Genomic DNA, 27,293 nt, shown 5'->3' with positions numbered 1-27,293 from the left:
TCCCAGCTACTCAGGAGGCTGAGACAGGAGAATCGCTTGAACCCAGGAGGTGAAGATTGCAGTGAGCTGAAATTGCGCCATTACACTCCAGACTGGGCAACAAGAGTGAAACTCCGTCTCAGAAAAAGAAAAAAAAAAAGAAAATATCCAGTATTCTCCAGATTAGCTCTGGTGTCTGGGAGTACAGAAATCACCAGGATAGAGGGGGCAAAATTAGATAACTTCCAAGTTACCTAGCCAAGATGTGAGGTCATGCCTTGTTGATGCCTTTGTCCCCAAGCTCAGGCAAAACTTGGTGGGAGACAAGCTGTCTGTCTGCAGACACAGGTGGGAGAGGCCAGCCAGGTATCTGCCTGGGCTCTCCAAGGCTGCCCAAAGGGAAGCTGCGCTCAGGGTTCAGGTGTCAGACCCCTATGCCAGAGCTGGTAGCAGTCAGCAAGAGGAGCTGTCTGTCATCGGGTTCCAGACGGCAAGGAGCCGGCACTGATGATGTGGGCTGGGTCATGGGAGTTGGCTCAGGTCTCCCCGGCTACCCAGCACATTCTTCCCTGGGTCTGCCACATCCCTGAGATGAGAAACGTGACCCCAGTTGCCTCCGGGGTGCCAGATGAGGCAATGGAAATACAGTATCATTAACCTGATCCCTGCTTCTGCCTCTTCTTTTCATAGGCACATTTTGGGCTTTCTCTGTATACCCCACAGAGCAGAGGGCTCTGAAATAGAAGCAAAACTGAATGACTGAATGTACATACCCCATTGCATTCCTTCTAGGCTCCCAGGGAATCAGAAGCTCCCCTGAGCTGCAGTAGGGAGTTGGGGGAAGTGAGTGTCATTTCTGGGGACAGTAGCCTTTTCCTACCTCCCTTCTCTGTCCAGGGACAGGCTCTTGGACCCCTAGCCCATTTCCCAAATCTTCCAGAGGCCAACCTAGAGGCCTCCTGCCCGCTGCTGCTTTTGTCCTCTTTGATCCCCCTCCAGGTCTGATTCTGGGAGTTCTCACTCTTCCTTTACATTTCCTCTTCCTTACAGTTCTCCAGATACCCCACCACTGGGACCCTAGAGCTGGGCTAGTGTCCATAGCTAGTGAATAATTCAGCAGGCTCAGCAAGAGCTAAATCAGACCCAAGGTGATACTGTGACCAGGAGGCCTCCTTTGGGCAGCTGGAAAGGCGAATCCTGCCCTGGAAAGACAAGTGCTGTGTAACATTAACTTCATTATATAAGGTTTCTTCATTGCCTGAGAAGGTAGCTTCAGATCCAAATATAATCTGGGCCCTGTGCCTGTCCACTGACTTCTCAGGGGCTCAATGGCTTATGGGCATGCCCCCCAAGAGGTGCCACTCATGTCCTTTTGAAAGCCTTCCTGGCATCAACAGTCAGCTGAACAGCATGCTACAGTTTGCAGAATGCGTTCACACACATGTCTCATTTAGTCACATCAGCTCATGGTACGCTCTGAGCCCTTGAGTCAGCAGGAGCACACCAGAATTCGGTGTTTCAATCCTCTGCTTTTAGAAAGGAAATATTCCAAATTATTCCTGGCAAATAGGGTGGGGTAGAGGGTGCTCTGCTTCCTAAAAGTTGCCCAAAAAGGAGATGTGGCTTCCTCTCCGGGTCACTTTCTCTTGGGCCTGTTCCCAGTAAAACCTCCTCCAGGGAGAGTGACTATAAAGGCATGAAATCATCCGTCTTTCCTACCTGCCTGGTACAGATTTTGATTTGCCTAAAAGTGACCTATGTAAGTGGTTCTGTTCACTGCCCAACATCTGGGCTCATGTCTGTGCCCAAGAAGGACTACCTAAACAGGAGTGTCTATGGCATTAGACGGGCAGAGGACCAGCAGGAGAGATGGCATGCTCCCTCCCTGGAAGCAGCTGAAAGGTGCCCTGGTGTGTGTATGGGGTGCTGCCCTGCAGCTTCCTCCACTCTGGCCCGATCTGTCTGCTTTCCCAGCTCACACAGCTGTACCTATCCACGTACTCCTAGGAAGCATGCCCACCTTGGTTGCTGCCATTCATGCTGAAGAATGTTATCCTTCCTCTCGCATTTCCCTGGGGGTTAGCAGAGCTCTTTGGTCACGTGTGTTTCTAAGAAGATGCACCTTCTGGCTGGATCTGAAAGTGAATACTCGGGGAGGGAACCTCTGAAAAATGACCACTTTGCAAACCTCCATTTCCAAGCAGGCTTGGTGAGCATAAAAGAAGCCGCCAGCCTTTCAAAGAGGAATCCTCACTGGGAGATTTTCACAGCACATTTGGGGCCTGAAATTTTTTTAAGGCCTCACCTTGTATTCTAAGCTACTAAATTTAGCTGCTTTTCAGCGTGGTTCTTTGCTCCTAAAGCCTATGACTTCTCTAGTTTCCCACCCTTCAAAATGTGTGGTTTGTGATTTTTTTTTTTTTAAGAGAAAGAAAAGTAGGCAAGGTGCAGTGGCTCATGCCTGTAATCTCAGTGATTTGGGAGGCCAAGGCAGGAGGATCACTGGAGGCCAGAAGTTCGAGGCCAGCCTGGGCAACATAGTGAGACCTTGTCTCTCTTAAAAATAATAATAATAATAATAATAATAAAACTAGCTGAGTGTGGTGACATGCACCTGTAGTCCCAGCTACTTGGGAGGCTGAGTCAGAGGATTGCTTGAGCCCCCAGAGTTTGAGGCTTCCGTGAACCATGATCACACCACTGCACTCCAGCTTAGGGGAAAGAACGAGACCCTGTCTCTACAAGAAAAAGAAAGAAAAATAAGATGATTTTAAAAGGGCAGTGGGGATAGAATGGAAGAATAACAACAAGGCAAAGGAAGAGAAAATTAAAAAAAATAAGATTTAAAGAATACTAAAGAAAGAAGGGGCATGGCATAAAAATTAAGGGAAGAGAAAGAAGGATATGGAAGAAAAAACTAAACTAAGGGGAACCCAGTAAAAGGGCTGAGACCTTCCAGACGTGCAGAGAGAAGAGCCTGTGCCCAGGACCTGGGCTTCCTTCCAGTCCACCCTTCTCAGATGACAAGAGCCCATCTGTCACCCCCGCCTCAGGCTTAACTTGGAAGAGTGGAAAGAGTGAAGCCAGAGACCCCCTGCCACAGCTCAGCTGCCCATCCTGTGAATTGATAGTGACCACTCTGTGTCACTGAGATGTGGCCTCCATCTCTGCCAGGCCAGAGAGGAGGCGGCCCAGGGGTGTCCAAGACTGACCAAGAAGTGCAAGTCATGCGGCTTACTCCACAGCTCCTTTTCTTTGCAAAAGAAGGGCTGCTTTGCAACTGGTGTCCTTTCAGAGCCCACTGCTTTAGTGCCCTTGGCAGCTTTTCCCAGGTGTGCCTGCCACTCTCTTTGCTCCTGATGGCAGCTACTTCTTTGGCTTTTTCTGTTTCAGACCAAGTCTTCCAGGTACTGTCTGGAATACTGTGGTTTGTGTATGCATGTGCACATACACCTATGGTGAAGGAGCTTCAGGACCAGTCACCTATTTCAATAAAACTTAGAAAAGTGCCATGTGTTTGCACGAGGACCCTGGGAGATAATGGTCCTATGTACCCTTTGCAGCTAGGGGAAGTGAGACTCAGCTGCACAGAGTCTCTTAGTCTTAGGAGACTCTTGGAGACTCTTAGTCTTAGGCTAGGCACAGTGAATGGAGAGGCTCATTCACCCTCTCCTCCATCTCCTGATGCTACTGGTCTCACTCCCCAAGGCCGCCTCGTCCAAGCTGCTGCTTTGTAGTTGCTCCTGCTTCCTCGCAGTTGTGAAGCGGCATGGACAGAACGTGGAAGCCGCATAGCTAGTGAGTGGCAGGGTGAGGATTTTAGACCAGGTCTTCTGACTCCCAAGCACTCTGTGGGCCACTGAAAGGCTCATCCAGTGCCCAGCGAGCCCAGCTCTGGCACATCTTCCTGCCAGACACATTCACCTTAACCCCCTCTTTTTACACCGTCCTCCCATCACATTTGTGGAAACAGTCTCAGTGCCTACAGTGACTTGACCAAGGTCACTTAGAAAGCATGGAAGTGAGTCTCACGCCCAGGGCTCTACAGGGCCTCTCCCACCATGCCACCATGCTTTGGGCTGCCTGTTCCCCACCCCCACCACAGGAAGCTCTGCATCCTTGGCAGATTTGGGAACTAGCTTGCCTGGCAGACATCTCCCTGGTTCCTGTTTGCTACTTTTCTCCTAGCAAACTATTGGTTCCCTCCTGAACCCGTTTTCCTGTTGTTCAGTTATTGTGCTGATGGGTAAGCCACTCTTGGAGTGGAGCTAAAACCTCCCATTAGGGAGCTGCCAGGTTCCTGTGTTGGGGGCAGCTCTCCCCAGTTCATTCTGGTGGTGCAACATGGCCTTGCAGGAAACTCTGTTGCTTCTGAGCCCTCCTGATCCCAGGAAGCACAGAGAGACCTACCATGCAGAGTGAACCCCAGGGCTCTCAGCTCACTTGGCCCCTCCCCACCTGTCTCCTGCTGCCACTGCCTTCTCTTCCTTTTCCTCTGCTTAATAAGAAAAAGTTAAAAATCTTAGCTTGGGCTGGGCATGGTGGCTCACACCTGTAATCCCAGCACTTTGGGAGGCCAAGGCAGGTGGATCACTTGCGCCTAGGAGTTCAAGGTCAGCCTGAGCAACATGGTGAAACCCCATCTTTGCAAAAATTAGCTAGACATGGTGGTGCACACCAGTAGTCCTAGCTACTAAGGTGGCTGAGGTGGGAGGATTGCTTGAGCCTGGGAGATCCAGGCTGTAGTGAGGTGTGATCATGCCACTGCACTCCAGTCTGGGTGACAGAGCAAGATCCTGTCTCAAAAAAAAAAAAAAAAAAAAAAATACTAGCTTGGTGGGGCCTAGCAGGGAGCGGGCAGAGAAGGGGTATCTTGGCCAGGTGCAGTGGCTCATGCCTGTAATCCCAGCATTTTGGGAGGCCGAGGCAGGTGGATCATGAGGTCAAGAGATCAAGACCGCCCTGGCCAACATGGTGAAACCCCGTCTGTGTACTAAAAATACAAAAATTAGCTGGGTGTGGTGGTGCACACCTGTAGTCCCAGCTACTCGGGAGACTGAAGCAGGAGAATCGGTTGAACCCAGGAGGTGGAGGTTGCAGTGAGCCGAGATCACGTCAATGCACTCCAGCCTGGTGACAGAGCAGAACTCTGTCTCAAAAAGTAAAAAAAAAAGAAGGGGTATCTTGAGTATGAGAAGACCAAACTGTCTTTGTTGCTACCTGAGACAGAACTACAGTGGCTGGACTGCCTTTCATGGCAGCTAAATGAGATAGATCATTTCATTGTTCTACAATGTCAGTATTGAGGGAGGATCAGTCTTAGGCTAGGCACAGTGAATGGTCCAGATGAACATAAGATCTGATCCCTGCCTTATCATTTAATAGGGGCATAAGACCTATTTACAAATAACCCTTAGGCAAGAACAGTGCTTGGTGCCAAAATATAAAGTCAAGATCCAGTACCATAGGAGGGGGATCGTTTGCAGAAGTAGGGGAACTGCCAGAAGTGTTCCGTGGCCCTACAGGTCAGAGCTGGCCCCAGAAATTGGGACCTATGTAATATGCTTTGCCAGGCTTCTGTGCTCACAAACCCCAAGTCATCAGCCAACCACAAATGTTTGTATAGTTTCCATGAGCCCAGGGTATGAGGGCTCCTGATCTTAGTGATTTGGGCTGCAAGCCCTGGCACTGGCTCCCAGAGATAGCATTGGGCCCTTATCTCTTCACACCTTCTTGAATTTGGGACTACCCAATCAACGTGACGCGTGTCGACCATCAGTATTTAAGCCCAGAGTCCCTCACCAGGCTCAAGTGGGTGCAGAATCCACATCTTTCTGAATGACAGTTCTGCTGTGAGAAGCTGCCATTAGAGAGATCCAGCAGGCCCCAGGACTCAGCTGGCCAGCCGGTCACACTGCTCACTGCTCATTGTCCTCAACTGTGGACCTCTGTCCCCCTCTGCTGGCCACTCCCAGAATTTCCTGCTGGGACTGTCAAGATGAAGTCCAAGGAGGAAGAGACTGCTGTGAGTTTCCCATCTGTGTTTTATCTTGGGTGTTTTTGCCAAGGCAATGCTGGTGGAGACTGGGAAGCAGAAGCTAGTGCAGAAGTGGCTATTGGTGTCCAGGGCAGAGACTGGATTTCTGGGACAGGATCTCAGGGCAGAAGAATTCCCCTGGTGAGGCTGGCTGCTGTCAGCTTCCTCCAGGTGGTTACTGGAGTAGAGAAACTGCCTTGGAAGTGATGGTACCTTAAGCCAATGGGGAGGGCAGCAGGGAGAGGAGGAGAGGACTCTGGCTGGAGCTGGCTGTGTTAGGATCTGCCAGGGAGCCCCCCTCCAGGCTCCAGTCTTTTTGGCTTTGGAGAGCTCTTCCCTATCCTGGAAGGCTGGCTGGGAGGCTCACTTCCATTCCGAATCCATGAGACTGCTCTGTTTGTGAAAGGAGCTTCTGATCATGGGAGGCATTTCTGTGAGATGGGAGGGGTGAGGTGGAGTGCCTGTCTTCTGGGTGGTTGAAGGATGCAAGTGCACATGTCATGTGTCCTCGTGCACATCCCTTTCAACCCCCCTTGCCCCCCCCCCCCACCCCTCCTCATTGATGCCTGTCACACCTGGGCGTCCTTATGCACACAACTCACAGTGGAACAGCTGGACTTGGGGAGGGGCATCTCATCAGAGCTCGGTCCTCCCGCACTCGGTGATCCTCCCTGTCTCCTGCCAGATGGGAAGGAGCAGCCCGTGAGCCCCAGGGGAGGGGGAAATCTCCCAGAGCAATCCGCCCCTAATCCCCAGGCTGTGCCTCAGTCTGGAGATGGCGGCTGCAGAGCCTGGGAGCTCAGGCACACCTGCTCGCAGGCCCCGACTTCCTGCAGCAAGCCCAGTGCTGCCCAGGGTCTGTGACCCCGGGGGCCTGACACAGTCCGCAGACAGCTGGGGCCTCAGAGCCCCGGGCACCTCGTCGCCAGCACGGCTTCGGGAAACAGTGCCCACACAGGTGAGGTGTCTGGTGGGTGGAAGGAGAGAATTTCACCGGGCGGGGTGGAGTTGGGGGATGGGAAAAGGCCTGTTCTGCAGTTAGTCAGGTGGGCTGTGCTTACACGCCAGTCTCTCAGGGAGCTCTCCTCCAGGTATAGAGAACTGTTTGTGGGTGGGAGAAGGGAGGAGCCTTAGGCTGCCAAATGCTGGGAAAGCCCCTGGGGCTGGGTGTGGGCGCCCTGTGCAGGAGGGCAGGTGAACCCTGGCAGAGATGCCTCCAGAAGCTGTGACCATGTGGCACTTCAGCTGGGGCCCAGGCACCTTACTAAGTGGAGGGGTGTTCCTGGTTGTGGAGAAACAGTGACAGGGATGGGGACTGTGAAGGTCCAGTGAGTGCTGACCCCAGGGAGACAGTGGGAGAGGCCATAAGGAGTAAAATGTTTGGGTACTGAGAGTTTTTAGGGAATTCAGAGGATGGACAATGGAGAAGACCTGAATATGAGAGGGGAGCTCGGGGCCCCAACTGGGATCTGTGGGTGTGAGGAGACGAGGAGGGTGCAGGACATTTACTGGACAAAAGGGCTTTGTTCTCCACAGGGCAGACACTGAGAGGAGGATGTAGTTTTCATCAAAACTGAGGGGTGGCCCTAATGGAAGGGGCTAGAAGCCAAGGGTTAGATGAGAGGGGTGTCTCCACCAGGACAAGAGAGTAGCCCTTAGGGTCAGGGCAGGAGGAAGAACTTGCTGGCTACAGGAGGTGGCAGGTGGAAGCCTCTACCTGGTGTCAGCTGATAATAGGCAGCTGGCTCTACGCTGCCTGGAGATGAGTAGGTGCTGCTTGAAAGGATGAGTGAGTGACTTTCCTTGTCTCTCGGTAGTTTGCACCTGAAATCCCCTTGTAGCAGAGCGAGATGCCTTTTAAAGCTACTGAGGGCATGCTCTGCCCTTCGAATCCCCCATGTGGCAGCTGGGGCCTTGCTACAGGGGTTTTGTCACCCCATTGTGCCCCTGGTGAACTGACTCAGGTCCATGCTGCCCCACATGTGTCCCATTCAGTATCTGAGCACGTGGTGCCTGCCCTCTTGAGAAAAGCCGCTTAGGCTCCCAGGCACCAATTAAACCGATAGGTAGGCTCTTTCTCCACCCCCACCCCTTTGCCCACCTGGGAGCACCCGGGTCAGCTGTGATGACACATCCAGAGCTGGAGTGAGCAGCTTCCTGTTACCCACATACCCTCACCAGGAAGGGAGAGAGCCACCAGCCCCACTGGGCTATTCCTGCTGAGTTGAAAAAATGGAATGGGGGAAGCCTCCGACTTCAGGACCAAGGGTTGGAATAATTTTTCCAGCCTGCTCTTGCTGGAATGTTGGGTTGGTACGAGAAATGTCAGGTTTCTTCTCTCCCAACTTTACCATGAGGTCACATGACCTCTTTGGGTTGAAGGATTTTAGCTGGCCATAGGCTTTCCTCTCCATCCTAGTCCGGTTGACCTCCCCTTCCATCTGAGAATGGATAGAAAAAGAGAATCTGAGCGTTCTTTATCCCGAGAGGGCCACTGAAATCAGAGTCACGGGGCAGCAGATTGAAGCATCTCTGCTGAGTCACCCAGGCCTGCCAGCCCCGGGGCCGCACTCGCCTGCTGGGCTCTGACCCACTGGGAGCCCAGACCTTGCTCCCAGGAGCGGTGTTCTGCACGGGCCTCGGCCTGCTTGTCTAGATCCATAGACAAGCCAGGGTTGACACCTGACTCCATTGTCAGGATGACTGGGCTGCCCTGCTTTCCTAAAGGGAAGCATAGGAACCCCCAAAGCTTTTTCTTTGTCTTTTTTTTTCCCATCTAAGAGTGACCTTATATTGTCTTTCCAACTCCTGAGCAGATGGCTAACATGAGAAGGCCCCTTCCTCCCTGTCAGCCTGCTGTGGGTACCCTAATAGGGGTTCTTTGCGAGTCTGGGAAGGGGCTGCCTGCCTCAGAGGGAGAAGGGTCAGAGGTACAGCTCTCTCGTGCAGCTGGGAGCACAGGTGTGGAGCACATGTTCCTTGCAAGTGGCAGCTGTTTCTGTGGTCTATCTTGAAAACTGCTTAATGCATTTACATTATGAAGAAAGAGAACCACGATTCATATTTCCCAATTTACATAGCTAGTGCCCTTCCCCTCCCTCCACACAGCTTCACTTAAGCCTGGATACTTTCTGTTCCAGCAGTGTCTACTGTGTGCCTCCCAGATCTCAGAGATCCAGGCTGCTGGGCTAGTGTGTGAGAGGAAGCACCGGTGTCCCATGTCCAGGGCCGGGTTGACACGAGGACACTGAATTCAGGCCCTGGGAGGAGGTGGGAGCCCCAGGAAGTTCCACGGGAGCCAGGGCTGGGAAGCCCTGATCCGGCAGCTCCTTATAATCTGGCAGAGAGCCTAATCCAGCTTCATTTAGTGTTGTGGAAGGGGCCAGGGAGGTGAGTCTGGGGTGCCACCAAGGCCATGTAGAGGGGAGCCCCCAGGTGTGCATGGGCTGAGGGTAGATCTCACTGGAGGAGGAAGAGGAATAGGGAAATTTGGGTCTTGGACACTTGAGAGAACGTCCCAGCTCTGGCTCATCCAGACATTCATCAGCACTTCTTAGCCCTCCACCTTTGTGTAGAACAAGATGTAAGGCCCTGGCTGGTAGGGTCCCTGAGCAGGGGGCATTCTGGTGTGGAGGGGGATTGTGGAAGAATCATGACTCTCCCTCCACAGTTCCCTTAGAGCTTGCCCAGCCCGTTCACAGGGATTAATCTGGAGTCAGGTACCTGTAGAGTGGCCAGCCTATCTCAGGCAGGAGGGGGTGGGGTGAGGAGGTCATGATGTGGGGGCCACAACTCCAGGTGTGGTGCTGGTGGCTGGGCATGGATAGGGAGCTGGGTGGCATGGGCCAAACAGGACTCTGTGATGGTCTGGAGAGAAGAGCAGTGGTTCCTGTGTAGCCCACCTGTGCCCTGCTTTGGGCTGGGGAACCTTGGGCATTTCTGCCTGCTGGTGACTGGGAGTTGAGTGATCTGTTCTGGTCTTTTTAGTCAACCAGCTGCACGACAGGGGGATTAGGAGTGTGTTAGGAAGAGCTGCTGCTCTACTAAACCTGGCACAGTGAGCTGAAGGACCCAGAGACCCTCCTGCAGACCCACTCTGTAATGGGACAATGGTGGGAGCTGCGGCCCAAGCCAGTGGAGGACCCTGGCCTTCCACACCCAGTTGTTGAAACATCACCTCCATCTAGTTCCTAAACATTTTCAGCAACCCCAAGGAAACCCTGTACCCATTAAGCTGTTACTCCCCATTCCTTCCCCCACCCCCACCCCAGCCCCCTGGCAGCCACTAATCAGCTTTCTGTCTCTGTGGATTTAACTGTTCTGGATATTTCATATAATGGAATCATTCATTATGTGGCCTTTCTTGTCTGGTTTCTTTCACTTAGCCTAATGTTTTTGAGGTTCACCCACGTTGGAGCATTACCGGCACTTTGTTTCTTTTATGGCCAAATAGTATTTCATTGCAAGAAATGTCACATTTTGTTGACCCATTCATCAGTTAATGGACATCTGAGTTATGTCCACCTTTTGGCTATTGTGAATATTGCTGCTGTGAGCATTTGTGTACAAATGAGTGTTGAATACTCATTTTCAATTCTTTTGGGAATTGAAAATATCTAGGAGTGGAATTGCTGGGTCATAAGGTAATTCTATGTTAACTTTTTGAGGAACTCCCAAACTGTTTTCCACATCAGCTGTGCTGTTTTGTTTTAGGTATGTTGCACAAAGCTTCCAATTCCTGCACATGCTCACCAACACTTATTTCCTCTTTTTTTTTTTTTTTTTTTTTTGAAGCAGGGTCTCACTCTGTTGCCCAGGCTGGAGTACAGTGGTGTGTGTGATCATAGCTCACTGCAGCCTCGAACTCCTGGACTCAAGCCATCCTCCTGTCTCAGCTTCCTGAGTAGCTGGGACTACAGGCATGCACCACCACACCTGGCTGTTTTTTTGTTTTTTGTAGAGACAGGTCTTGCTGTGTTGCCCAGGCTGGTCTTAAACTCCTGGACTCAAGCAGTTTTCCCATTTTGGCCTCCAAAAGTGCTGGGACCACAGGCGTGAGCCGCTGTGTGCAGCCCACTTATTTCCTTTCTAAAAATTACTAGGGGCTGGGCTTGGTGACTCATGCCTGTGGCCCCAGCTACTTAGGAGGCTGAGGCAGGAGGATTGCTTAAGCCTGGGACGTCGAGACTACAGTGATCCATGATCATGCCATTGCACTCCAGCCCAGGCCATGGAGTGAGAACCCGTCTCAAAAAAAAAAAAAATATATTATTATAGTCATTCTAAGGGTGTGAAGTGTCTCTTAATTTGTTTGTATTTGTTTTTAAGCACCTGCTTTATGCCCTTTACTCAGTGTTTCATCTCATTGTCCTGATAGCTCTCAGCTGGTAAGTGACAGAGCCAGGATCTAAATTAGTGCTTAACTCCAACTTTAAAGCCCTTTCCTTTACCTTCCGCAGACCCTGTATCCTGTCTCATGGCTGTTCTTTTTGGCAAATCTTTCTCCTTTTCTCACCCTCTGTCCTGTTCCAGCACTCTGAACAGCTTTCTCATCTTTTTCTTCTTGTTCACTAATTTTCTTTCCTTTGTTAAAGTATAATCCCTCTTTCTACCTCTCCCTATCTGTCTACCAGCTCCTTGGCTGTTTACCTTGGTTGCCCTCTCTCCATCGAGTCCTGAAAGGTAGCTGTCACCCAGGGTACATGTGCCAGGGAAGGCAGAGCATGGAGAGCTCCCCACCTTCTTCAGACATGCCAGCTCCCTCCACGGGGAAGGAGAGCAAAGTGATGTTCTGTGATTGGAGACCCAACAGCAGATCCCAGGCATTGTAAACCTCTGTGAGGGGTAGGAAAAAGCCGGTGTCCTGCTGCAGGACTCCCAGGCTGGAATCTTGACCTTGGGGTAGAGAAGAGGGGCTAGCAAGAGGACCAGGATCCCAGCCCAAGGCCCCTCCACACACCAGGCCCAGGAGTGTCTCTTCTCTCATTCATCGGGATTTCCCAGCCAGCTCCGACTCTGCTTCTCAGAGTTGTAACTAGACAGCCTCTCAGGGATCTGGAGGTCTTGGGTTCCCTCCAGGGATGGGGGCAGGGACTAAATATCCTGGAGGGGAAGGATGGGGGGGATGTCTGCTATTTCCTGTTAGCTTGCAGGGTGTTTCTCTTGTTCTCCAAACTTTGAAATAACCTTTCCTGGGTTTGGTCAGCCTGTGTGTGAAGAAGGCAGATCCGAGTGAGATAAATGTGAGGTTTGCCCCAGAGGGAGGCTACCCCATTCTTGATTTGAGGAGCGTCTCAGTGCAGGCTGGAGCTCCAGGCAAACTCTGCCTACATCCCTGTGTCCTTCTTTGCATCCCTGATGGGTGGGGTTGAGGACTGCAGGGTCTAAGGAGGAGGCTGGTGGTGGGGAGAAGCTCTTAGATGCTTTCCTGAGGTTGGGCTCCAGGCTACAAGCAGGAATGAGCTCAGTCTCAATTGGGATCTCGTGGTGAGTCCGTAGTAAAAGTCTCTGGTTGGCAGGGGGAGTTACTGAAGGGAGTTAATTCAGGTGGAAGTGGTTGCCGAGGTGTTCCAGCCTTGAAAGCAAAAACCACAAACAGGATCTTGGTATCTCCCACAGAGTGTTCCCTCAAGCACCCCCCACCACCTCCCGCAGCACACACAAACCTCTTCTCTCTCTTGTTCTGAGGTTTGCCCACATGCTTGCAGGTATACACATACACACCCCTAAGCACGAGAGGGGGCTGGGTGGGCAAGTGGAGTCTGCATGGAGACCAGTGAGATTAAGGGTTACCTCCAGTGAGGAAGGCTGGAGATGTCACCGTGGTAAGTCTTCAGAGGTGATTTTAAATGCTATGGCCAATATTTGGACATTTCTAAGGATTTGCACGCCCTCAGATATGGAGAAGGCAGGACGGGGCTGGGGAGAACTCCTTTCTTTTTCCTTGCTCTCTCAGGGTGTAAAAACCCACAGTCTGGCCGAGTGCAGCATGGCTCAGGCCTGTAATCCCAGCACTTCAGGAGGCCAAGCAAGAGGATCGCTTAAGCCCAGGAGTTTGAGACCAGCCTGGGCAACATGGCAAAACCCTGTCTCTACAAAAAAATACACAAATTAGCCAGGTGTGGTGGCATGTACCTGTAGTCCCTGCTACTGGGGAGGCTGAGGTGGGAGGATTTGAGCCTGGGGAGGTCAAGGCTGCAGTGAACCATGATTACCTTACTGCACTTCAGCACTCCAGCACTCCAGCCTGGGCAACAGAGTGATTCTGACTCAACAAAAAACAAAAAAAGCCTGCAGTCTTAGCTGTGTGAAATTCCAATTTCATTGCTGTGGAGTGAGGCTGGGCTGTGGTTGATAACCACTGATTAGACTCTTGCTTCCTGAAAAGGTGGCAGAGGGCCAGCTCTCCCAGCCAAAGGTATCTTAAGCTGTGGATCTGTCAGAGCTACCCAGCCCTCCAAGGTGAGGTTAGGCCCTGAGTTTTGGAGCCAGACAGGATTTATATTCTAGGTTCTTTACTTACTAGTTGTGTAGTCCTGGGCAAGTTACATCTGTAGGCCTTGGTTTTCTCTCCTGTAAAATGGAAATAATAGTGCTACCCATCTTGTGAGGTTAATACTGGGATTAAATGAATTAATAGGTGTAAACACTTAGAGACAAGTCTGACGTATGTCAAGAAATGTTAGTGTCTGAAGGAGATTGGTTCCAAGACCCCCTGCAGATACCAAAGCTCCAGATTGCTTAAGTCTCATACAGTAAATAGTGTAGTATTTGCATAGAACCTACACACATCCTCCCTTTAAATCATCTCTAGATTACGTACAATACCTAGTACAATGTAAATACTATGAAAATAGAAAATAGTGTGACACTGTTGTTTTGTTTTTTGTTTTTGAGACGGAGTCTCTGTCACCCAGGCTGGAGTGCAGTGGTGCAATCTTGGCTCACTGCAACTTCCACCTCCCAGGTTCAAGTGATTCTTCTGCCTCAGCCTCCTGAGTAGCTGGAGCAACCGGAACATGCCACCACACCCAGTTAATTTTTTGTTTGTTTGTTTGAGACGGAGTCTCGCTCTGTTGCCCAGGCTGCAGTGCAGTGGCGCGATCTCGGTTCACTGCAAGCTCCGCCTCCCAGGTTCACACCATTCTCCCGCCTCAGCCTCCCGAGTAGCTGGGACTACAGGTGCCCGCCACCACATCCCACACCCAGCTAATTTTTGTATTGTTAGTAGAGACAGGGTTTCACCATGTTGGCCAGGCTGGTCTCCAACTCCTAACCTCAGGTGATCTGCCCGCCTTGGCCTCCCAAAGTGCTGGGATTACAGGTGTGAGCCACTGCGCCTGGCCCCTGTATTTTAAAATTTGTATTATTATTGTTTTAATCCATGGTTGGTTGAATCCATGGATGTGGAATTCTCAGATACAGAAGGCCAACTATAATTGTTATCCTTATCCTTTGTCCAAAACATTTAGAATTTGAGAAAAAGAGAAGAGCCTAGAGGCCATAGGGAAAATATGCCACCTTTCTGGAAGCCAGTGGAGCTGAGTCCTCCACAGGGAAGAGAATAAAATGGGGATATGTTCTGTGACTGGAGACTGACCTGCTCAATCCAGGCATTGCAGACCTTCATGTCACCAAGGAAGTGTCCAGGCCTCCGTGGAGGGACGGAAGGAGCTGGTATCCTGCTGCAGGACTGTTAGGCTCAAGTCTGGGTCCTAGGGTAGAGAAGAGGGGTGGGCGAGGGGGCCAGGGCTTCAGCCCAGGCCTCTGCACCCACCATCAGGCCCCAGCTGTTTTTCCCAGGAGTGTTTCTTCTCCTCTCATTAATGGAGATTTCACAGCCAGCTTCAGCTCTGCTTTTCCATTTGTAAGCCAGAAAGATGCCAAATCAAGGGAGGAGAGAGCCAAGCTGCCAGGAAGGAGCCATGGCAGGTGGAGACTTTGCTATTTTACACTCCTGTATAGTCCTAAAACACTTTTGCTTTTCACAGCATTTCACATCCATTTCTTATTAGCTCCTCCCACTGTCCCCCTAAGTAGGTGGGACAGACTCTGTCCCTGTTACAAAGATGAGCAAATGGCAGTGATACAGCCAGACTCAGAACCCATTTTCTTTTTTTTTTTCTTTTTTTTTTTTTTTTTTTGAGACAGAGTCTTGCTCTGTCGCCCAGGCTCGAGTACAGTGGCGTGATCTCGGCTCACTGCAACCTCCACCTCCCAGTTCAAGCAATTCTCCTGCCTCAGCCTCCTGAGTAGCTGGGATTACAGGCGTCCGCCACCACGCCAAGCTAATTTTTTTATTTTTAGTAGAGACAGGGTTTCACCGTGTTGGTCAGGCTGGTCTTGAACCCCTGACCTCATGATCCACCCACCTCAGCCTCCCAAAGTGCTGGGATTACAGGCGTGAGCCACCGCACCTGGCCCCAGAACCCATTTTCTAGATATTCTTTCTCCCAAGAAGACAGTGAAAGAGAGCTGGGCGTCTGTGGAAAGGGCAGCAGCTTTATAAGAGAGACAGGTTCTGGGCCGGGCACCATGGCTCAAGCCTGTAATCCCAGCACTTTGGGAGGCCGAGGAGGGCAGATCATGAGGTCAGGAGATCGCGACCACCCTGGCTAACACGGTGAAACCCCATCTCTACTAAAAATACAAAAAATTAGCCGGGCATGGTGGCGGGTTCCTGTAGTCCCACCTACTCCGGAGGCTGAGGCAGGAGAATGGCGTGAACCCCAGAGGCAGAGCTTGCAGTGAGCCGAGATCGTGCCACTACACTGCAGCCTGGGCAACAGAGCGAGACTCTGTCTCAAAAAAAATAAAAGAAAAAGAGAGACAGGTTCTGTAACATCAAAGGCCATGTGTTGCCTATAAAACTTAATTTTGGGCCGGCGCAGTGACTCATGCCTGTAATCCCAGCACTTTGGGAGGCTGAGGTGGGCGGATCCCCTGAGATCAGGAGTTCAAGAGCAGCCTGGCCAACATGGCGAAACCCCATTTCTACTAAAAATACAAAAAAATTAGCCGGGCGTGGTGGCTCATGCCTGTAATCCCAGCTACTCAGGAGGCTGAGGCAGGAGAATCACTTGAACCCAGGAGGCAGAGGTTGCAGTGAGCTGAGATGGCACCACTGCATTCCAGCCTGGGCGACAGAGTGAGACCCCCGTCTCCAAAAAAAAAAACAAAAAACAAACCAAAAAAAAAAAAAACCCTTAATTTTGTGTAGTTCTAGCAATACGGAGTAAATTTGTTGGTATAATCTCTGAAATAAATTTAGGCCAGCTTGATTGCAGGCATTTTTTCTCCCAGGGGAAAAAAGGGATTATGCTGCCTAGATTCAGACTCAGCATTTAATGAGCACCTTCTGTATGCTTTGCGCTATGCCAGCTTGCCAGACGTCATCTTGTAGAGCTCTCACAAAAGACCTGAGAGAAGCTGTGATTACCCCCTTTTTGTCGGCGAGGACACTGAAGGTCAGGAAAATGGAGAGATGGGCTTTTTGCTGTCACTGCAGGGAACAAGGCAGGAAGAAGCAGCCTAATTGCAGGTTAGGGTTTTAAATCAGACTACTGGGACAGTTAGACCTTGGAGCAGATCACTTAAGGGAGACTGTGGGTATGAAAGGTCAGAAATTCCGAGAAGCAGAGTCCTGAAGGTATGAGCACCTGCTGGGAGGGCAAGGGAGGATGAGGGGAGACCCAAAGCAAACATAAGAGGGAAGTCCTGACTTCAGGAGTGATTAGGGATGGGGTTGTGGTTGTCCACAGCATCCCCAGGGGGAAATGTAACCTGGAAAAGCCCCAGTGGAAGCCCACAGAGGAGCCGCCCTCCCCTGGCTCCTGAGTTTGGCAGGGCTATTGTTTTCAGTCGTGTTTTCCAATAACTTTGCACCTTGGCAGAATCAAGCCAAGTGACATGTCTGTAATTGGCAGGGACCGTTTCCAGTTCCGGTGCATGTGACTGGGCCACTTTCTTTGTGTTTAACCCCTTCCCCCACATATATCTGACCACACCCCTGCCCCCTCCCATACATACTAAGGGCGAATGATCTGACCCAGCCTTGCTTGGGGTGTGCTGTGTGTAAAAATACATGGGGTTGAGCCATTTCCTGCTGCTTCCGTTGTTGCATGGCGATAAGACACTGGGGACTCAGCTGTGGACAGAAAGATCCTCCAACAGGCTGAGAGGAACCAGGCACCAGGGGAGCGGGGCTCAGGCCTCCCCGCTTTCGGCCCACCTTACATTTCCCATCTTTCCTATCTCCTGCAACCTTTTCCTTCTTTCTCTCCCTCCCCCTTATCCTTTCTTAGTCTCTCTTCTCCTTTCCTTGTCTCTCCGACTTTGGTGCCACCCTGATGTACTCGAGAAGCCTGCCCGCCTGGTGGGGAGTGAAGGGGGCTGTCATTTCCTTCCTACGCACTCACCCTCTGCAAAGCTGGGCGGCTGGTAGCCTCAGGCCCCCAAACTGGTCCCTGCTTCCCTTGGCCTTTGAGTTACTTCTGGGGCTTTAGTCCTCAGGGACCTGGCCAGCAGGGTGGGGGTGGAGCATGCTCCTCTCCCAATTCTCGGAGACTAGGAAGGACTGGGGGCTCCCACCATTATGAAGCGGAAAAGGTTACCAATGACTCTGGAGAGCCGTAAGGTAATGGAGGGCCTGGGAGAGGTGTCAGCAGAGGCAGGGTGGCCCGCCGAGCTGCGTTAGTGAACATGGGGTGGCGAGGGCAGGCAGGCAGGGCACCAAGTGTAGGCTTTGGTCAGCCCCGAGGGAGAGGCCTGCTCAAGGCAGGAGCCTTATGAAGTGGTTGAGTCCAGAGAGAAAATTTGTCTCGTTCCTCAGAAATCCAACCCCATGACTCCAATGAGGCCTCAGACCTGCCTGGTCCACGTGCTGGAGCTTTAAGAGTTCTGGGCTGGGGCCAGGCGCAGCGGCTCACACCTGTAATCCCAGCACTTTGGGAGGCCAAGACAGGCAGATCACTTGAGGTCAGGAGTTCGAGACCAGCCTGGCCAACGTGGTGAAACCCCATCTCTATTAAAAATAAAAAAATTAGCCAGGCATGGTGGTAGGTGCCTGTAATACCGGCTTCTCGGGAGGCAGAGGCAGGAGAATCCCTTGAACCAGGGAGGTGGAGGGTGCAGTGAGCTGAGATCACGCTACTGCAGTCCAGCCTAGGCAACAGAGCGAGACTGTGTCTCAAATAAATAGATAAACAAACAAATAAATAAAAGAGTTCTGGGCTGGAGGTTCTGTCCCTTCCTGGCCGTGTGTCCCTGAACAACTTGTTTGACCTTCCTGGGCCAAAAGAGGAGCAGCTCTGCCTAGACTGCATTTTGGGGATGCTGTGGGGACGGGGTAGAGAGCAGATGTGAGAGCCCTGTGTAAGTGGCTGTCAGGGAATACTGTTCTTGTGGTGGTTGTCTTCTTTTGGACTCCTGCATCCATTTTCTAGATAGAAAAACCAAGTCCAGAGGCATCCAGGGGCACTCCTATGGTCTCCCATGCTTCCTCTGCCTGCCTCTTTCCACAGGTCGACAAGGGAGACCTGGTGGCCCTGAGCCTCCCCGCCGGCCATGGTGACACTGATGGCCCCATCAGCCTGGACGTGCCCGATGGGGCACCGGACCCGCAGCGGACCAAAGCCGCCATTGACCACCTGCACCAGAAGATCCTGAAGATCACCGAACAGATCAAGATCGAGCAGGAGGCTCGCGACGACAATGTGGCGGAGTACCTGAAACTGGCCAACAACGCGGACAAGCAGCAGGTGTCCCGCATCAAGCAAGTGTTCGAGAAGAAGAACCAGAAGTCCGCCCAGACCATCGCCCAGCTGCACAAGAAGCTGGACCACTACCGCCGGCGCCTGAAGGAGATTGAGCAGAACGGGCCCTCGCGGCAGCCCAAGGACGTGCTGCGGGACATGCAGCAGGGGCTCAAGGACGTGGGCGCCAACGTGCGCGCAGGCATCAGTGGCTTTGGGGGCGGCGTGGTGGAGGGTGTCAAGGGCAGCCTCTCCGGCCTCTCGCAGGCCACCCACACCGCCGTGGTGTCCAAGCCCCGGGAGTTTGCCAGCCTCATCCGCAACAAGTTTGGCAGTGCTGACAACATCGCCCACCTGAAGGACCCCCTGGAAGATGGGCCCCCTGAGGAGGCAGCCCGGGCACTGAGCGGCAGTGCCACACTCGTCTCCAGCCCCAAGTATGGCAGCGATGATGAGTGCTCCAGCGCCAGCGCCAGCTCAGCCGGGGCAGGCAGCAACTCCGGGGCTGGGCCTGGCGGGGTACTGGGGAGCCCTAAGTCCAGTGCACTGTATGGTGCTCCTGGAAACCTGGATGCTCTGCTGGAAGAGCTACGGGAGATCAAGGAGGGACAGTCTCACCTGGAGGACACCATGGAAGACCTGAAGACTCAGCTGCAGAGGGACTACACCTACATGACCCAGTGCCTGCAGGAGGAGCGCTACAGGTAGGTGCCTGCCCACCCCCTCCTGCAGCCCAGCTGGACCTGGGATGAGGCAAGGAGCACTGGGTTTCAGACTCAGGGTGTGGAGGCAGTCAGAGGAGCACCCGCAGCGTCCTGGCTGCTGGAAGGGGCCAGCACGAGGCCCTAAGGAGCCTTCTTTCTTTTTTTCTTCTGTATTTTTTTGGAGGCAGAGTGTCTCTCTGTCACCCAGGCTGGAGTGCAGTGGCGCGATCTCAGCTCACTGTAACCTCTGTCTCCTGGGTTCAAGCGATTCTCCTGCCTCAGCCTCCTGAGTAGCTGGGATTACAGGCACGCACCACCACACCCAGCTAATTTTTTGTATTTTTAGTAGCGACAGCGTTTCACCATGTTGGCCAGGCTGGTCTCGATCTCCTGACCTCAAGTCAGGGATGACATTAATCCCTTCTTCATAGGGTCATAAAGATACAATGAGTCCAGACCAGTAAAGTCGAAGCATGTGAATGAATGTATAGCTTCCAAAACGTGAAACTCCAGTCGGAGCTCCTGGGGCCAGCCTGGAACAGAGCTGACATCTCTCGGCCTCTCCTTCTGTGTCTCCCTCCGGTCCTGTGCTGCCCTTTGCTGCCCTTTGCTCTGTGCCTCTGCATCACTTGCTGCTCACTCCCTGGGCTTGTGGGGGGATCTTTTCCTTAGCTAGCACTTTCTCTTTTTCTTCTCCATATATATGAAGAAGGCTTGGAAAATTGAAGGGAAGCCCCACCTAAATGGATGAAGGAAATAAAGATGTGTTATTCAAAAAAAAACAACTAAGTACTCCTCACATAATAGTCATCTTACGCTATTTTGTGCCTTCAGAGCCGGGATTGTGTCCTCTACACCCATGTCTCCCTGGTACCCAGAGGGCATCTGAGCCTAGGGCTTAAGAGCCCAGGTTGAAGTCAGCCAATCCTTAACTCCTCCCTTCATGAGCTGTGTGATCCTAGGCAGGCTCCTCAGCCTCCACGCCTCAGTCTTCTCCTCTGTAAAATGGAGATGACACTGGCACCTATCTCATGGGATTGTGGGGAGGATCCTATGAGGTCATGTAGGTAAAATGCTTAGCACAGTGCCTACACCTAAGAAGTGCTGTGTACATAGTAGCTTCTATTGTTGTTGCTGTTAAAATTAGAACAGAGCAGAGCTGGACACGTGGGGTGGGCTGAGTCATTGTTTATTGAGAGAATGAATGAATCAACTGTGGGAGAGAATGGAGGCTCGGGGAGCCAGCACTGGTGTCACTCTCTCTCCCTCCGCCAGGTATGAGCGGCTGGAGGAGCAGCTCAACGACCTGACTGAGCTTCATCAGAACGAGATGACGAACCTGAAGCAGGAGCTGGCCAGCATGGAGGAGAAGGTGGCCTACCAGTCCTATGAGAGGGCACGGGACATCCAGGTATGGCCAGGGCGACCTTGGGGGGCCCCAGATGTGCTGGTAGAGCTGGCAGCAGCCAGAGGGTTAGGGTTCTTGTCGCGTGGGGCATGATAGACACAGGCTGGCCTGTTGGCTGGGGCAGATAGGCACGTGGATGAAGAGGGCAGCATAGCGGGGGTGGAGTGGAGATGAGCAAGATAGGCCTGAGGCTGAGAGCGTGCACTGTGCAGAGGCAAGCCCACAGGGCAAGGGCCGCCATGCCCCCCACCTCTTTGATGGCAGCTTTGCAAATGAGTAATTGGAGTTGCCAGGCTCCATCCTGCCTCAAGAGGGAGCCAGCTGGGATTGGGCCAGCTCCTTTCCTTCCCCAGTAATCAAGACTCTCATTTCCTAGCATCCTCCCCAAAGAGTCATCCTTAAAGGGCTCTGACCCCAGTTACAGCTGGTCAACCTCCACTCCTCCTGGCCTTTGGAGAGGAGACTTCGTTATAGGCACCTTCTCAGTGGGGTAGGTAGGTTTTCAGCCTAGGGGTCCTGCCCATCCTGAGCGCCCACATGCGAGCCCCTCTGCCCCCACAGGAGGCCGTGGAGTCCTGCCTGACCCGGGTCACCAAGCTGGAGCTGCAGCAGCAACAGCAGCAGGTGGTGCAGCTGGAGGGCGTGGAGAACGCCAACGCGCGGGCGCTGCTGGGCAAGTTCATCAACGTGATCCTGGCGCTCATGGCCGTGCTGCTGGTGTTCGTGTCCACCATCGCCAACTTCATCACGCCCCTCATGAAGACACGCCTGCGCATCACCAGCACCGCCCTCCTGGTCCTCGTCCTGTTCCTCCTCTGGAAGCATTGGGACTCCCTCACCTACCTCCTGGAGCACGTGTTGCTGCCCAGCTGAGTGGCCAGCCACGCCGACCCCGTGCTCTCCGGCCCCCAGCTGGCCAGACTTCTCCAGGAGGGACCCTTGGACTTCTTCGTGTGTCCAGTTTGGCCTCCTGCCCAAACTGTCCATTCCAGCAGCTCCTGCCCCCTTCTCTGTACTTGCTTCTGTCTGACACCTTCTCCCTGTTGGCCTGAAGGGAGCTTAGAATGCAGCCCTGGCTGGAGATAGTGCGGGCACCTGTGGCCAAGTGGAGCAGATGTGGACATGGGGTTGGATTGTTTTGATTATTTATAGTTACACAAGGACTTCTCCCAGCTGACCCTCAGGATGCCCCAGGTCAGGAAGGCCATTAAGAATAGGAGGAGAGGGCTCTACCTCAACTTTCCTAGGAAAGAGCCCACCTCGGAGATAGCTACGGTTTCCTCTGGTGGAGATGGTGAGGATGAAGGCTGGAGAGTGAGGGAGGAGGCTCTGCTGGCCCCAGAGAACACAGGGATGGGAGGGTCCCTAGCCTTCCGGCACCTCCAGGGCCAGAGAGCAGGCTCAGAGCAGCTAGTGTGGCGCTCAGCACCCCCACCCCACCCCTCCTCCCTGTAGAGCTGATTTGAGGCCTCCTTCTGGGGCTGGGCTCTGCAGGCCAGGTGGGTGTGGCCTGTGTTTTCCCTGCTGTTCTTTCTGCCTGTACTGGATCTGTTATTTTCAGGGAAACAGGCCCCAGGGCCCCCCTGAGCCTCACCCTAAGCCCTTAGGCCTCTGGGAGTGCTGTTGGGTTCTATTTATTTATTTATTTGTTCCTTTGTTCCCTACCCATGCCCCCAGTGTCTTCACTGCTGAGCACCAGGAGAGATCCTGCCCTGTCCTCTCTCTGAAGCCAGGGCCCTTTCATTCCATGTAGCCTCTGGATCATCCTGCCTGGGAGAAGTGGGAGCGAGCCACCCAGCCCCACTCTCCCCAAGCAGCCCTACAGCCGGGATGGGAGGCACGTGGCCTCCCTTTTATCCGTCTATTTATTTTGTAAGTGTGTATTCGTGTGGAGGAGGTTGTTGCTTTATTTTTTTAAGGCTCTGGAGTGTTGTGTATGGTTTCTTTTCACATCCCAGCCTCCCATGGGCACTTCCAAGAAGAGAGGGGATTTCTTGGAAAAGGAGAGAGGAATCCCCTAGAGCAGGGAAAGCAGTGCCTGCCAGCTGTTGTGCACCTTCCTGAGAAATAAATATCCTCTAAATTTTCAAACCATCCTGTCTGGTGTTGGTTGATTAGGTTGTATCTGTGGGAATCACCACGTCTCTCCCCACACCCAAGCATTCTGGGTAACACAGGCTAGGCCTCTCCTGTTGACCTGAGGCCCTCTTCCTCCAGAATCCGACAAGGAACAAGGCATGGCCTAAGTGGTGTGATAGGAGGGATGATATCCACCCCATCCAGGCCTCTTGGAGTCCAGGCGAGGGCAATTAGGAGAGAGATTGCCATAGCTCGGAGCAGGTGAGCCACCAGCGGCCCGAATGGCAGCAGCCATGCCCAAATGAGGCCACGAGGGGGCAGCAGAGTCCCTACGCTAACGCTTTCCTCCCGGTGCAGCCCCAAAGAAGGCAGCTGCTGGAGTTAGCTTGGTTTTCTCAGAGCCATCAGCCAGAGCACAGAGCACCGGCTCTCCAGGCGCTGGAGCATGGGCTTGAGTGTAGTGACCAGGCCCTCTGTGGCTGCAGCACCCACTCCCGGCAGTTCACACAGATGGGCACCCTAGATGGCACTGCACTCCCAGCAGTAACCCTGTGGGGCTTTAGGAGAGGCCACCTGAATCTCCCTCCTGGGATGAAAAGATGCTGACTTCCAGCACCTGGAACAGGAGGGATGGTGGGAAATGCACCCACCCCAGAGACCTGGGTCCTGGCCCATAGTGAGTAGATGGCAGCCAACTCACATCTGTCTGCACCTCAGTCTCCACATCAGTGGTAGAGGATGTGCAGCAGCTCACTTCAAAGGGCTTGGACATTCTGCAGTTCTGTGGGTCTGACAAATCAAAAGTTGCCGCTGTACTTATGGCCTCAGGCTTGAGGAGACAACAAGAGTCAGGGACAGTGCTGTCACCAGATTGGAGAGAAGGCTGTGCTGGTGCCACCGGGGGTGGCATTGGTGGCTCATCCTCACCCTCTGTACAATGTAAGAGTTTCACTAGGTGACCTTGCCAGGGCCTTCCAACAGTGTCATTCCTGGACCCTGCACTCACCTCCCTTGGGGGCCGCAGGTGGCCTAGAGCCCACATTCCTGGGCCCCAGGTGGGGGGTGGCTGCCCCAGGCTGCAGACATTTCCCACATTCCTCCCCAAGGTCAGGTGCCTTCCCTGAATTAAATGTCACTGCCAACCACAGCCCACACTGAAAGGGAGGAGGAAAAAGGGAGGGAGGGTGGTGGGCATGCTCAGCTGATCCTGAGACTGACAGCGAACAGAGGAGGTGGGGGAAGACCAGCCCCAGCTATACAGGGTCATCTGCGAAAAGGACAGAACACCAGCCTGTGTTTGCCTTATCATGACAACGTGTCTAATAAAGCCCTGCCTGTCCGGGACTCTGATGGTCACTGATGCTTCCTTGTTTGTGTTTGAGCCTTCTCGCCCTTTAGAAAAAAGGGAGTGCGGCCCGGCATGATGGCTCACGCCTGTAATCCCAGCACTTTGGGAGACCGAGGTGGGTGGATCACCTGAGGTCAGGAGTTTGAGACCAGCCTGACCAACATGGTGAAAACCCATCTCTACTAAAAATACAAAATTAGCCAGGTGTGGCACATGCCTATAATCCCAGCTACTTGGGATGCTGAGGCAGGAGAATCACTTGAACCCGGGAGGCGGAGGTTGCAGTGAGCCAAGATTGTGCCATTGCACTCCAGCCTGGGCGACAAGAGTGAAACTCTGTCTCAAATTAAAAAAAGAAAAAAGGGAGTGCATTGCCCCCACTTCAACCTGGCCTCTGCTGGGGACCATTCTCCTTCAGAATGCAGGGCCAACAGGCAGGCCCTTCCCAGAGCATCTGTCATGCAGGTCCCAGCCCCTCACCTGAGGGTCCAGAGGTCTCAGCCAGGCTGATATGCTCCCCTCAGCCTGGGTCCACTACGGAGAGAGTAGCTAAGAATTCATGTTGGAGTTGGCACGTTACTGCTCCAGCAGCACTGAGCAGGCAGGTGGCATGTTTACCGTGCCCGTGCAGAGCTGGCACTCCCTGCCAACCTCATCAAAACTGTAGAGCTACAACAGGTGCAGCCCTGGCAAACAGCAAAGCAGGCAGACAGCACAGGCCAGCAGGAGGTGACTTAACCCCTGCCAGCCCAGGTTACTCTGGAGTGGTTCTGAGCTATGGAGGCAGGGAAGGGAGGAGGAAAGACTTGGGGCCACAGGGTGGGAGAGGAGGGGAGCTGCAGCCTGGGCACCTGGAGGGATCTTCATGGCAGGCTCAATTTCCCCTTCAAAGCCAGGGCCCTTAAGTCAAGTCTGGATCCCAATATTAAGGAGCCAGCAAACCTAGGCTCAAACCCCAGTGCTGCTACTCACCTTGGACAGGGTTCCAGATGCTCTCAGCCCAATCTCCTCATCTTCCAGGAGGAATGGAGATGACATGGCACTGGCTCACAGTCTAGAGTGCAGGAGACTTGACATTCTGCAGGTCAAGACTTAAGCACAAGGCCTGGAATATAATGGATTAACCCAAGACTAGACTTATTACTGCTCCTCATTCCTGACCCTGTGAGATATTAAGATGCAGAAGAACTGTTCAGGGAAGTCTAAGGCCGACCCCACAGGAACATACAAGGCCAAGGGTGGCTAAGTGAGCCTCAGCCTCTGACCCTGGAAAGCCTACTAGAGGTCCTTAGGGTTCCTCTTCCCTGGGAACCCAGAGCCTGCTTATTCCCAGCAGCCTCTCCCCTCGGTCTGATAGACAAAGCTGGTCCAGTCCCAAGAGGCCAAGCTCCAGCTAGAAAGAGGACTGGATTCGGCCTATTTGACCCAAGGTGGCTGCCACCACCCCAACTCCACAAGTGTATCAGTCTGTGGGTCCCTCCCGCCTCCAGCCCATGGTCCTGGGTATGGGGTCTAGGAAGGAGAGCAGGAATCAAGAGGCCTGCTTTTGAGTTGAGACTGTGGAGGTTGTGGGCCTCAGTTTCCCCAGCTGAAACATGGGGATAATCATATCCATGCTGCCCAACTGTTAGGACACCGGTGAGGCTCGTAGGTGTCAGGTATGAGTGCCCGCCCCATGACACCCCAGGATCTCCTCTAGGGGAATGACCTGTTAGAATGCTGCCAGCCATCTGGGGCCCCCAGGGAGGGCTCTGATCTGCCCAGGGACAGGGCTGGGCAGGGCTTGGGAAAGCAGCCAGCAGTGACCCATGGGCCTGACGGCTTGCAGCCAAACTCCAGATGCAGATGGAAGGAGGAAGCTTGGTCCCCACTAGGCTGAGGGGAGGCATGTGGGGAAGGAGGGGAGGCTGATACTTGTCCCAGCACATTCGGGCCTGCTGGCAGGTCCTGAGTCACCCAGACAGCCAGAAGAGCAGTCGGGGTGGTGACAACAGTGATGCCTGCCAGACACAGGGCCTCCCAAGAGAGCACTCCCGCCTTGGTCCCCCCATACCCCAAGGCCCGACTGTCCAGATGAAGCATCCTGGGCCCAGTGGTGCCACCTCAGCCATGCGCCTGCCTCCAGGCAGCCATCCACTAAGCTGGCTCTGATTCCAAAAGCACCAGAGGTGATTCTGAGAGGTCTGGGTGCCCAGTCTCGGCGCCCTGCCAGCCTCAGCCGAAGGTTCTCTTGTTGCTCTTACTTTGTTGTCTTGTTTTGTTTTGTTTTGTTTTTAAGTGAAACAAATTATTTCAGTTTAATTTTCTCAGCATGTTTCTGGTATTAAGTAGTTGTTATAATTTTTTTTCCATAGGTTATTGGGGAACAGGTGGTGTTTGGTTACATGAGTAAGTTCTTTAGTGGGGATTTGTGAGATTTTGGTGCACCCATCACCCAAGCAGTGTACACTGTACCCTATTTGTAGTCTTTTATCCCTCTCTTGTCACCTTACTTTGATTATTCTTTTTTTTTTTTTTTTTTCTTTTTTGAGACAAAGTCTTGCTCTGTCGCCCAGGCTGGAGGGCAGTGGCACGATCTTTGCTCACTGCAACCTCCACCTCCTGGGTTCAAGCTATTCTCCTGCCTCAGCCTCCTGAGCAGCTGGGACTACAGGTGTGTGCCACCATGCCCAGCTAATTTGTTTTTGTTTGTTTGTTTGTTTTGTTTTTTTGAGATGGAGTTTTGCTCTTGTTGCCCAAGCTGGAGTGAAATGGAATGATCTCGGCTCACTGCAACCTCTGCCTCCCAGGTTCAAGTGATTCTCCTGCCTCAGCCACCCAAGTAGCTGGAATTACAGGCATGCGCCACCATGCCTGGCTAATTTGCTATTTTTAGTAGAAATGGGGTTTCTCCATGTTGGTCAGGTTGGTCTCGAACTCCCAACCTCAGGTGATCTGCCCACCTCAGCCTCCCAATGTGCTGGGACTATAGGCATGAGCCACTGCA

At 52.9% G+C, this 27,293-nt stretch overlaps 1 protein-coding gene across 3 annotated transcripts in view; it reads left to right on the top strand.

The window, feature by feature from the left end:
• Nucleotides 1–22,974, top strand: part of TMCC2 (transmembrane and coiled-coil domain family 2) — a 45,461-nt gene extending 22,487 nt beyond the window's left edge. For 2 of the 3 annotated variants that reach the window (XM_054466711.2, XM_054466718.2), the window contains exons 3-5: nt 18,538–19,472; nt 20,748–20,883; nt 21,442–22,974. In XM_054466711.2, the coding sequence (XP_054322686.1) occupies nt 18,538–19,472; nt 20,748–20,883; nt 21,442–21,753 (1,383 nt within the window). In that variant the 3' untranslated portion in view covers nt 21,754–22,974. Of the gene's footprint in view, nt 1–5,789; nt 6,005–18,537; nt 19,473–20,747; nt 20,884–21,441 lie in introns of those variants that run through there. The other variant, XM_054466723.1, reaches the window with a different exon arrangement.
• Nucleotides 22,975–27,293: the final 4,319 nt, after the last annotated feature.

The sequence above is a fragment of the Pongo pygmaeus genome, chromosome 1, assembly GCF_028885625.2.
Source record: "Pongo pygmaeus isolate AG05252 chromosome 1, NHGRI_mPonPyg2-v2.0_pri, whole genome shotgun sequence".
Taxonomy (NCBI): domain Eukaryota; kingdom Metazoa; phylum Chordata; class Mammalia; order Primates; family Hominidae; genus Pongo; species Pongo pygmaeus.
This window is presented reverse-complemented; position numbering and strand designations above follow the sequence as displayed.